The sequence below is a fragment of the Tupaia chinensis genome, unplaced genomic scaffold, assembly GCF_000334495.1.
Source record: "Tupaia chinensis unplaced genomic scaffold, TupChi_1.0 Scaffold140464_1, whole genome shotgun sequence".
Classification (NCBI taxonomy): Eukaryota; Metazoa; Chordata; class Mammalia; order Scandentia; family Tupaiidae; genus Tupaia; species Tupaia belangeri.
This window is the reverse complement of record NW_006200341.1, coordinates 376,301-387,097: the sequence shown is the minus strand read 5'-3', so window position 1 is coordinate 387,097 and position 10,797 is coordinate 376,301. Positions and strand designations below refer to the sequence as shown.

At 46.5% G+C, this 10,797-nt stretch overlaps 1 protein-coding gene across 1 annotated transcript in view; it reads right to left on the bottom strand.

Moving 5' to 3' along the window:
- The window catches only part of TM2D3 (TM2 domain containing 3), a 12,908-nt gene extending 3,395 nt beyond the window's left edge, over positions 1-9,513 (bottom strand). Inside the window, exons 1-3 of the mRNA XM_006162740.3 lie at positions 9,386-9,513; positions 7,167-7,324; positions 2,672-2,846 (exon numbers count right to left, since the gene is read on the bottom strand). Coding sequence (XP_006162802.1) covers positions 2,672-2,846; positions 7,167-7,324; positions 9,386-9,476 — 424 coding nt within the window. The 5' untranslated portion in view covers positions 9,477-9,513. The remainder of the gene's footprint in view (positions 1-2,671; positions 2,847-7,166; positions 7,325-9,385) is intronic.
- Between the last annotated feature and the right edge of the window lie 1,284 nt (positions 9,514-10,797).

Genomic DNA, 10,797 nt, shown 5'->3' with positions numbered 1-10,797 from the left:
TTTCCCTACGGTAATAGATGTTTACTACAGTAATACCAAGTGCTCATTACTAACTATACACGCTGATTTCATATGTAAACCAACCAAGCTGGCATCACAGCTCTCAAGACTTACGGAGAGGTTGAGTAAGTGAGAAGGCTCAGCAGCGGTGGCTCACATTCCTCAGATGCCGTTGCTCTGGCAGCTGAGGCCACGTGGGAGGCCTGGGTTCGGTTTCCAGCTCAAATGGGCAGAGCATGGCGCTGTGTACCTGGTCCTAGCTAACTGGGAGGCTGGGACAGGAAGATCCTGCCGTGGCAAGATCTTACTAAACTCTTTTTTCCTTCTATTCTCTATCATAAATAAATAAACGAACATTTTGGAAAAGTAAGTAAAACAGTGTAGTACAGAGAAAGATAAATGACCCAACAGAAAGAGAGTCGAGGTGGACATAAAACAGGTCATGTAAGACAGAGGTCACACAGATCAGCAGGGAAGAGTCCTGACACAATACGGAGGTGGGAAAAAGGTAAAGCTGAATCTACCTCACACCACCCTGAAATCAATTCCAGGTAAATTATAGACGTAAATGTGAAAGGCCAACTTAGAGCTTTTAAAAGAAACCATAGGAAATTACCTTTATAAACTTGTAGGAAATAAAATTTTAAACAACAATAAAAGGAGGGTGACTATGAAAGACTAATAACTGGAACTAATCGTGTTTTTGAAGATCTGTTCACCAAACGATACCGTACTGAAAGTGGGGTGGAGTCAAAATTTGGGAGAGGGTTTCAGGAACAGGGAAGGTGAGTATCTAAAATCTAAGAGAGTCCTAAAAATCTTTAAGAAAAAGATAAAATTTAAAAATAACAGGTATTGGGACCAGCAGATAGTGTAATGGCTATGTCACTGGACTCCCATGTAGTCGACCGCGGTTTGCGTCCCGGACCTGGTGGCTTAAATCTCATGCCAGGCGCGTTTGCGTGCATGCCCAAGATCCCGAGAGGAGAATAGAGAAGGGATTGCAGCGTGGCCATCCCCCCTGGGGGGTGATTTCTCGCTTTCTGTCTGTCTCTCTGTCTGGTGAGTGCATGCGCCTGTCTGGTGAGGGCAGGCGCCCTATAGCAACAACCTCTCCAAATAAAAAAAAACAAACTTAAAAAAAAATAGGTATTGTAGAGGCTCTGCTCTGGATCATCAAGAATAGTAATGCACTACTGATGGGAATGTAAATTAATAAAAGTTATTTGAAAAATTGAGAATATATGCTATACAAACTCCTATGTATGTGTAGCCAGGAGGCATGTATGGAAATTTTACTATCAGCTGCAATAACAAATAAAAACAGTAAATAATCCAAATGTTCAGGAGACTATACTGTGATACAATCTTACAAATGATGATATACAAATTTTAAAAAATAAATAAGTAGCATGGATAAATCTTAGAGCCTAATGTTGAAATTTCTAAAAAACCAGTCTGACACCACTTTATTCAGTTCTAAAATGTACACTATTTAATAATAAGTCATATTATATTTTAATACATATATTGATACATGATAGAACTAGAAAAAATTAAGAACAGAAAGTGAGATGACGGGGCCGGCAGGTGGTGTGGTGGTTAAGGGCACTGGACTCCCACATGGCTGACTGTGGTTCAAGTCCCAGACCTAGTGGCTTTTTTTTTTTTTTTCTTTCTTCCTCTGTCCCTCTCTGGTCAAATTAAAAATAAATAAAGTTAAATAAAATAATTCTTAAAAAAAAAAAAAAGGAGATGATAGAAGAGTCTAAGGGGTAGGTTACCTCTGAAGATCGAGGGCACTTAGATGGAAGCGAAGCACTCTGGGAACTCCTGTTTTAGTTGCTCATTTGGGTGAAATTTAATTACTGTATATAAGCTTTACACCTTACATAGTTTTCTCTTTTTTCAAAGAGGTTTTTGCCTTAGGGTGCTCAAGCATATGCTTGCTGAAGAGAGACGGGGAGAGACAGAGACAGTGAGAGGAAAAAGAAAGAAATAACGTCAGGGGGGATATGGCCATGCCGCAATCCCTTCTCTCTCACTCTCCTCCTGGGATCTTGAGGAAGCACACACACGCCCGGCATTAGTTTCAAGCCACTGGGTCTGGAAAACGAAATGCAGTTGGCCATGTGAGAGTCCAGTAACATAAATACCGTCTGCTGGGCCCTCTTATATGATTAAATATTACGTTTCTCTCATTTTTATTTTAATTTGCCAGAGGGTATGTGTGCTTGCCAGAGGGGGAGAGAGACAGAGAGAGAAAGAAAAGGTTAGAAAGGCCCTTCCATAGGGAGTGGTCATGCTGCAATCCCTCCTCCACTTCTCTCTCCTTTTGGGATCTCGGGCACCCTCGCACACAAACCCAGTGTTTTTCGATCCACTGGATCTGAGATTCCAACCAAGCAGTCAGTCACGTGGGATTTAGCCACCTTAACCACCAGGCTATGGGCTGGCCCTAAATATGACATTTTAAAAGATAAGAGAAGTGCACATTTTCTGGATGTTTTTAGTTCACAGTTTATCAATGAGGCCTGGCACATTTAAAAAGCTGCTGATAAATATTAATATTTCTGATGAAATAAGTTACATTTACTTCTCGAATGTCTGAAGTCCTTTTTTTTTTCAGAGGAAACACGCGGCTCAGTACGACCCTGGCGCTCCGACTCACCCAGGCAGTGCACGTGGTCGCGCACTGTGCAGTTGGCCGGGTACCGCTGCCGGGGACAGGACACTGTCATGCAGTTGGTGGAGTTGGTGCACTCGTAATCCGTTTCGGGAAGCTGCCAGCAAAACCTGCAAGTCATGTTGATGACGAAGTTCTTCTGATACTTGGAGTCTTGGTCCTGGGTACCAAAGGACACAGAACGAAGCCACTGTAACATGGCAGGTTATGCCAGCAAGGCTACAACCATACGGCACGGAATTTCTAAAACACTCGTATTTAAGACCTAGGAGAAGTGAGTGGCAGAAACGCAGGAACCAGAACAAGACATATGCAAAACTAATGTACAGTGCATGACTCTAATAAGCATAAAATATACACCCAGATGTAAACACCTAAGGGCAAAAAAAATCTAGATACGTTCATATGAAAATAGCGAAGGTAGGGCGAGCAGATTGCATGGTGGTTAAGGCGCTGGACTCCCATGTGGCCAACCACAGTCTGAGTCCTGAACCTGGCAGACTGAAATCACGTTGGGTCCATGTGTTCCCAAAATCTCAAGAGGAGCAGGGAGGAGAAGGGACTGCAGTGTGGCCATCCTCCCAAGGGTGAGTTTTCACTTTCCCTCTCTCTATTTCTCTCTGGAGAGTACATGCACGCTATGGCAAAAACATAAAAATAAATAAAAATAGCAAAGGTATTTCAGAGTAATAAAATCATTTCCTCAGTTTTGCTTACCTAAATTTTTCAAAATAAGCATGTGCACTTTTATAATACAGAAGAGAGAAAAATATTATATAGGCCACGGATACCAATAGCTGGAAGAAGCAGATAAGCGTGTACTTTCAAGGTCAATGAGCTGTAAAATGATGAGAGGCCGGGACCAGCAGGTGGCGTGGTGGTTAAGGTACTGGATACTCCCACATGGCCGGCCATGGTTCGAGTCCCAGGCCTGGCGGTTTGCTTTCTCACTTACCCTCTCTCTCTTTATCTCTCTCTCTGTGTCTCCCTCTGGTCAAATTAAAATGAATGAATGAATAAATAAAATTAAATAAATCAATCTTTAAAAAAAAAATTAGGAGAGGCCAGCTCCCAATGTCCACCTGATACGTCTTTCTGCAAGCCTCACACACTGCCTTGCTTCCTAGGTCCAAATTGCCCCTGACATCTTCTGAACTATCCTAACATCTCTGACGGATCCATTCTTTTTGTTTTGAGAGAGATTTCTGCTTTTTTAAAAAGAATTATTTTATTTAACTTTATTTATTTTAATTTGACCAGAGACACACAGAGAGACAAAAAGGGAGAAACCACCCTCTGGGGGGGTGGCCACACTACAAACCCTTCTCCTTGATTCTCCTCTTGGGATTTTGGACATGCACACACACATGGGCATTGAGTTTTAAGCTGCTGTGACCATGATTTGAACTGCAGTAGACTTGGGATTTTGGACATGCACACACACATGGGCACTGAGTTTTAAGCTGCTGGGTCCACGATTTGAACTGCAGTAGACTCTGTGGGGGTCCAGCCACGTAACCACTATGCCATCTGCTGGTTCCTCTGGACCGATCCCTTCTAACATCTCTCGCAGTCCAGCCTCTCAGAGCTGTTACCACAGCTCCCACCTCCACAAGCACCTGGTATGATCAACCAACAGTCAATCCAGCTTAGAAGAGCCACGAGAAATGTACAAACTCAGCAAGTAGTCATGGCTGTCCTCAGCTTCTGAGCCTAGAGATCTTTTTCACGTCAGTTTTAAAAGTCATTAATTTCGGGGCTGGCAGGTGGCGTGGTGGTTAAGGTGCTGGACTCCCACATGGCCGACTACAGTTCAAGTCCCGGACCAGATCAGGTAGCTTGCTTTCTCATTTTCCCTTTCTCTATCTTTTTGTCTCTCCCTGGTCAAATTTAAAAAATAATTTCAACCAGCTAAATGAAATACATATTTCTGAAAAAAAAAATCTTCAGTTTCTTTTCTGCTTATAAAAGAACCACATGTTCTTTGTATGTCCCACCACTGGAAATGACACAAAATCACCCATAACTGCTCCAGAGACAACCGCTTTTTATTTTGTTAAGGTGTTGCCATACGCCTCGCACATGCTAGAGAGAAACAGACGTAGGGAAGGTGAGAAAGGACTCCCACCAGGGGAATGACACGCAGCAAGCCTCTCCATTCTCCCCTTGGGATCTGGGCATACGCACACACACATTTAATGACTTTCAAGCTGCCAGGTCTGGGACTCAAACCACAGTCGGTCATGTGGGAGTCCAGCACCGCATGCTTAGATATGGAATGGCTGGGTCAAAGATGATGTGCATTTATAAGTTTGACAGATACGACAAAGTGCCAACAAGAGGCTGACCGATGGGTCAACCCACTAATAAAATATGAGTATTAGTCCCTGTACTTCACAAACTCAGAGAGTAATCAAGTTTTTAAAAACATTTCTTGGGGGTCAGCAGGCAGTGTTGGGGTAAAGGTGTTGGATCCCACGGCCAACTACATGGTCTGAGTTTGGGACCCAGAGGCTTGAAAATCACAACGGAAAGGTGTGCATGCATGCCCAAAATCCCAAGAGAAGAATAAGACGTGACTGCATCGGGGCAACCCCCCCGGGGAGTGATGTCTCACTTCCCCTCTTTCAGTATCTCCCTGGTGAGTGTATGTGCACTACAGTAAAAAAGTAAAATTTGGCCCAATCTGATTTAAAATATTAATTTGCATTTCTGTAATTATAAGAAAAATTATGTTTTTTAATACGTTAAGAGCCTATTTGTACTTCTTTTCTAAGAAATAGTTGATCGTGCCCTAATAGCATTTTTCTATTTTCTGTAAGGTTATCTTTTTATCACTAGCTCTTAGGAAATCTTCATTTTATTGACAGTAGTGTATGTTGGAAATAATTTTTCCTAGTTTTTCGTTTTGTCTTTTGCCCTTATGCTTTTTTAGGTCATGTACAAATTTATTATTTTAGTTGTTTAATGCGTGTTATCCAAAGTTAGAGAGAGGGAAAATGCAAAATCGTCCCATATGCAGAATGACCATGCCACAATCCCTTGTCCATCTTTCCCTCCTTTTGGGATTTTGGGCATGCATTCCAGCATAGTGACCATATCGGACTTGAACCACATGGTCAACAATGTGGGATCCTGCAGCGTTTATCACCACAGTACCGGCCCACTGTTAATTTTTTTATGGTTTCTAAATTTTTTTTTTTTTGGAGAGATTTTCACTGTAGGGCGCATGCGCTCGCCAGACAGACAGAGAGAGACATAGAGACAGAAAGCGAGAAATCACCCCCCAGGGGGGATGGCCACGCCGCAATCCCTTCTCCTCCATTCTCCTCTCGGGATCTTGGGCATGCACGCACACGCGCCCGGCGTGAGTTTTAAGCCACCGGGTCCGGGACACGAACCGCGGTCGACTACGTGGGAGTCCAGCGACATAGCCATTACGCTAACTGCTGGTTCCCTGGTTTCTAAATTTTTTAAAAATGATTTAATTTTACTTATTCATTCATTTATTTTAATTTGACCAGACACACACACACACACACACACAGAGAGAGAGAGAAACTAAAAACTCAAGCCACCAGGTCTGGGACTCGAACCATGGTCAGCCATGTGGGAGTGTCCAGCACCTTAACCATCATGCCACCTGCTGGCCCTATGGCTTCTAAATTTTATTCCATACTTAGAAAAACATTCCCTACTTTGAGATCGCAGCCAGCTATCTCCGTTTTTTGTGGTACTTCATGGTTTTATTTTTCATACATCTTTGGTCTATCTGGAGTTTGGTTTGATGAAACAGGGATGCCACTTAATTTTTTCCAGAAATTACCTAGGTATTGGAGCATTTAATACATTTATCTTCTCACCACTGAGAAGTAATGACCCCTTCAAAAGCTACTCGAGGGGCCAGCAGGTAGTCTAGTGGTTACATTGCTGGACTAATACATGGCTGACCATGGTTTGAGTCTCGGACATGGTGGCTTGAAAATCATGCTGAGTTTGTGTGCATGCGTGCCCAAAGTCCCAGGAGAATGGACTGCGTTGTGGCCATCTCCCTCGGAGGGTGATTTCTCACTTTCCTTCTCTCCGTCTCTTTCTCTCCCTTGAGCAATCACACACACCCTAAGACCAAAACCTCATATATCTATCTACCTATCTATCTATATATAGATATATATATATATATATATATATATATCCATCTAGGGTAAAAAGACATCACCACCCCTTCTGTGCACTAGCTGTCGTTACTGAGACTACAGAATCCACCTGAAGGAACCGCCCCTGCCTCAGATACACCAGTAGACTGAGCTTTTCTCCAAACCCCACAAAGCAACCTTCTATCAAGCACACTTCCAGCTGGCATCAACTGGCTTGATACGGACCATGGTTGGTCATGTGGAATCCAGCCCCCTCTGCACAGGGCTTCCGGCTATGCTCAAGGTCCGGAGTAAATTTACAATGAGTAAACCGTAATACTTACAACACAGGTAACGGAAGGTTTCACCGTACAGTCGAAAGTGACGGGCTTCCCATAGACACAGGAGAAATTGGTAGCACAGTCTACGCAGTCTGCGGGAAGTCTACTACATAAACCGTTGCTCGGACACTTCATCACGTAGGGTGGGATTTCGGTACTTTCTGGGAAAGGTGTACGAGAAGTGATTCTGTTATCAGCGGGTCAGAGGAGAACAAGCTTGGAAGGCTAAAAGATGAGCGCATTGATGAGACTGCGGGGAACTGAAAGAGCCGGAGCTGCCCTCAGGGACACCTGCAATGAAAGCAGGGCTATGCCACCGGCCAGTGTGTGACCTGGTGAGCGCCATCCTCAGGAAGAGTTACTTCACCCCAAAGGTACTGATGTATAAATCCTGTACAGAAAATGCTGGGTACGCATCAGGGACTCAAAAAAAAAAAATGTACGATTTTATAAGATGAGAAACTAAAGCTTAGAGATCGTTGGGTCTGTGTAAAAATCACAGGAGTCTGGCAAAACTGCAACCAGAATCCAATCTCCCCACTTCTGTTGTTTGATTGTTTTTTGGAGAGGTTTTTGCTATAGGGCGTGTGTGCTTGCCAGAAAGACAGAGAGAGACAGAGAGACAGAAAACGAGAAATCACCCCCCAGGGGGGATGGCCATGCTGCAATCCCTTCTCCTCCATTCTCCTCTTGGGATCTTGGGCATGCACACACATGCACATGCGGCCGGCGTGAGTTTAAGCCACCGGGTCTGGGACTCGAACTGTGGTCGACTACATGGGAATCCAGCAACATAGCCATTATGCCAACTGCTGTTCTCAAGCTTTCTTTTTTTTTAAAGAGAGATTTTTGCTCTAGGGCACATATGCTTGACAGAGAGACAGAAGGCCAGAAATCACCCCCAGAGGGATGGCCATGCCACCATCCCTTCTCTTCCATTCTCCTCTTGGGATTTTGGGCATGCACACAGCGTGAGTTTTAAGCTGCCGGGTCTGGGACTCGAACCACGGTCAACTACATGGAAGTTCAGCAACGTAACCATAATGCCTTCTGCTGGTCTCTGAAGGTTCCTTAATGAATGAAATGGGGGGGGGGAATAGAAATGAGGCACATGGGACTGGAAAAACAGATAAGGCAGGAACATTCAAAGGTATTCCAAAACTAAAACTGTCTACCAACACCGCTGTGTACCTGCCCCTCATTCACATACTCTAGAATACTACAAAATCATACACCAAATGTCCAAAAATGGAACTTGACTTTGCACACTAAAAGCCACTTTATCAACAAGGAAACGCACTGCGAGGTGTAAATATACAGTTTATACACAGGTCCAAGAATAGGGATGATCTGTTTTAATGTGAATGGTAGTGTCTGTGCCCAGATTCAAAGACAGTGTATTGGGAGCCAGCAGTTAGCGTAATGGGTATGTCGCTGGACTCCCACGTAGTCAACCGCGGTTCGCGTCCTGGACCCGGTGGCTTAAACTCACGCCGGGTGCATGTGCGTGTGTGCCCAAGATCCCGAGAGGAGAATGGAGGAGAAGGGATTGCGGCGTGGCCATCCCCCCTGGGGGGTGATTTCTCGCTTTCTGTCTCTCTGTCTCTGTCTGTCTGGAGAGCGCACGCGCCCTATAGCAAAAATCTCTCCAAAAGAAAAAATACTGTGTATTCATGCCTGGAAAATTCACTTTGTGCTCTGTAAAGACGTACAGTGACTGAATGTAAAATGCCACAAACAAACAAACAAACAAACAAATTTAAGGAGCCAGCAAACAGCAAAAATCTCTCCAAAAGAAAGAAAGAAAGAAAGGCCTAGTCCCTGCTGCCTTGGGAACTAACGTGCACGTACGTGTTAGTCCCGAGCCTCCACGGCCTGGGCCAGCGGGGATCCTACAATCCGAGACCTGCTCTCCCGGGATCCGAAAACCATAGTCCGGGTAATAAACGCACAGTCTACGCCCGGCCAATGACTGCCCGGCTGACTGCGTGGAAAACACCCAACTACAGGGCGAACCGGCAACACGGTCCACACCGACTGGGGCCTACGGGTAACCAAGCTCGGGTGGGTTCGGATCCAGCTGCTTCCCCGGGCTGCGCGGAGGGACGTCCAGGGCGCGCCCGTCTCGGGCCCCATCAACCTCCGCGGGCCGCGCCCCGGAAGCTTCTCGCACCCGCTGGGGCCCCCTGCCCGAGGCGGCACGGACCCGGGCTTTCACTCACCGCCGCCCAGGAGAACGTAGAACTGTGACAGAAAGAGCAGCACGCGCCACGGGCGGCCGAGAGGACGCAAACCGCCCGCCGCAGGCGCCATCTTGCCGGCGCGGCGCACTTCCGGCCGGAGGCGGGGCTACCTGGGAAGCGCGTGCGCATGCGCAGTGCGGCCCGGTCGCCCGCGCGGGCTCTACGCATGTCCCTGTCCGGCTCCCGCCTGCACCGAGGAGCCTGGGGCGCTGCGGCGCTGGGACCCCGCGGTGCTGGGAACTCGCCCAGCCCCCGGGCACCCCTCTTCCCATTCGATGAGGCGCCCACCTCTTCTTCCAGTGCTGCAGACTGAGAAAGTGCACCGCGGAGCCGAAATTCGCACCTGAAGTGCCTGAAAGAAGAGGCGAGCTAATTTGGAAAGTTGGCCACCTCTGTTATGTGCGTTAAGAGATGAGAGGTTCTGGCGACGCCGTATTCAACTTAACTCTTAAAAGGTACATTTACTGGCACCAGCAGATGGCATAATGGTTACGTCGCTGGACTCCCTTGTTAGATGACCCTGGTGATGACCGTGGTTCGAGTCCCGGACTCTGTGACTTAAACTAATGCTGAGCACGTGTACGTGTGTGCGCGCACGCTCGCGTGCATGCCCAAAATCTCAAGAGGAGTCCCCCCCCCATGGGGGGATTCTTTCCACACACTTTAACAAAATAAAAAAATTTTTTAAGAAGTATTTTATGTAACCTTATTTATTTTAATTTGATCAGAGAGGGACAGAGAGAGAGGTGAGAAAGCAAGTCACCATGTCTGGGACTTGAACTGCGATCGGCCATGTGGGAGCCCAGCCCCCTTAACCACCATGCCTCCTGCCGGTTCACAAAAATCCCTAAAAAAAGAAAAAAGGTCTACTTATTTACAGATGAGGGAACTGGCCCAACCTATGTGGGAAGCTGTCCCTTAGGAGTGACCTTGGCTGAGGGACCTGCTGCCCCTGCATGCACTGCCCTTGGTGTAACCACAGCTTCCGCAAAGGTCCTCTGAGATGGCAGAAGCAGGACCCCTCCTCCCCATCCCGAGGGTCCTGAGAGAGATGAGAGGAGGGTCCTGAGCCCAGCCCCTCCCTGGACATGTACCACTGTAGGCTTTGTTCTGCACTATTGGTGTGCTCCTAGCTCCCCAGTCACCTGCTGCAAGATCAGTGGCAGGTGGAAGGGGGTCTTTTTTTTTTCCTTTTTTTTTTTGGAGAGGTTTTTGCTATAGGGTGCAGTGCACTCGCCAGACAGAGACAGAGACAGACAGAGAGACAGAAAGCGAGAAATCACCCCCCAGGGGGGATGGCCACGCCGCAATCCCTTCTCTCGGGATCTTGGGCACGTACGCACACGCGCCGGGCGTGAGTTTAAGCCACCGGGTCCAGGACTTGAACCGCG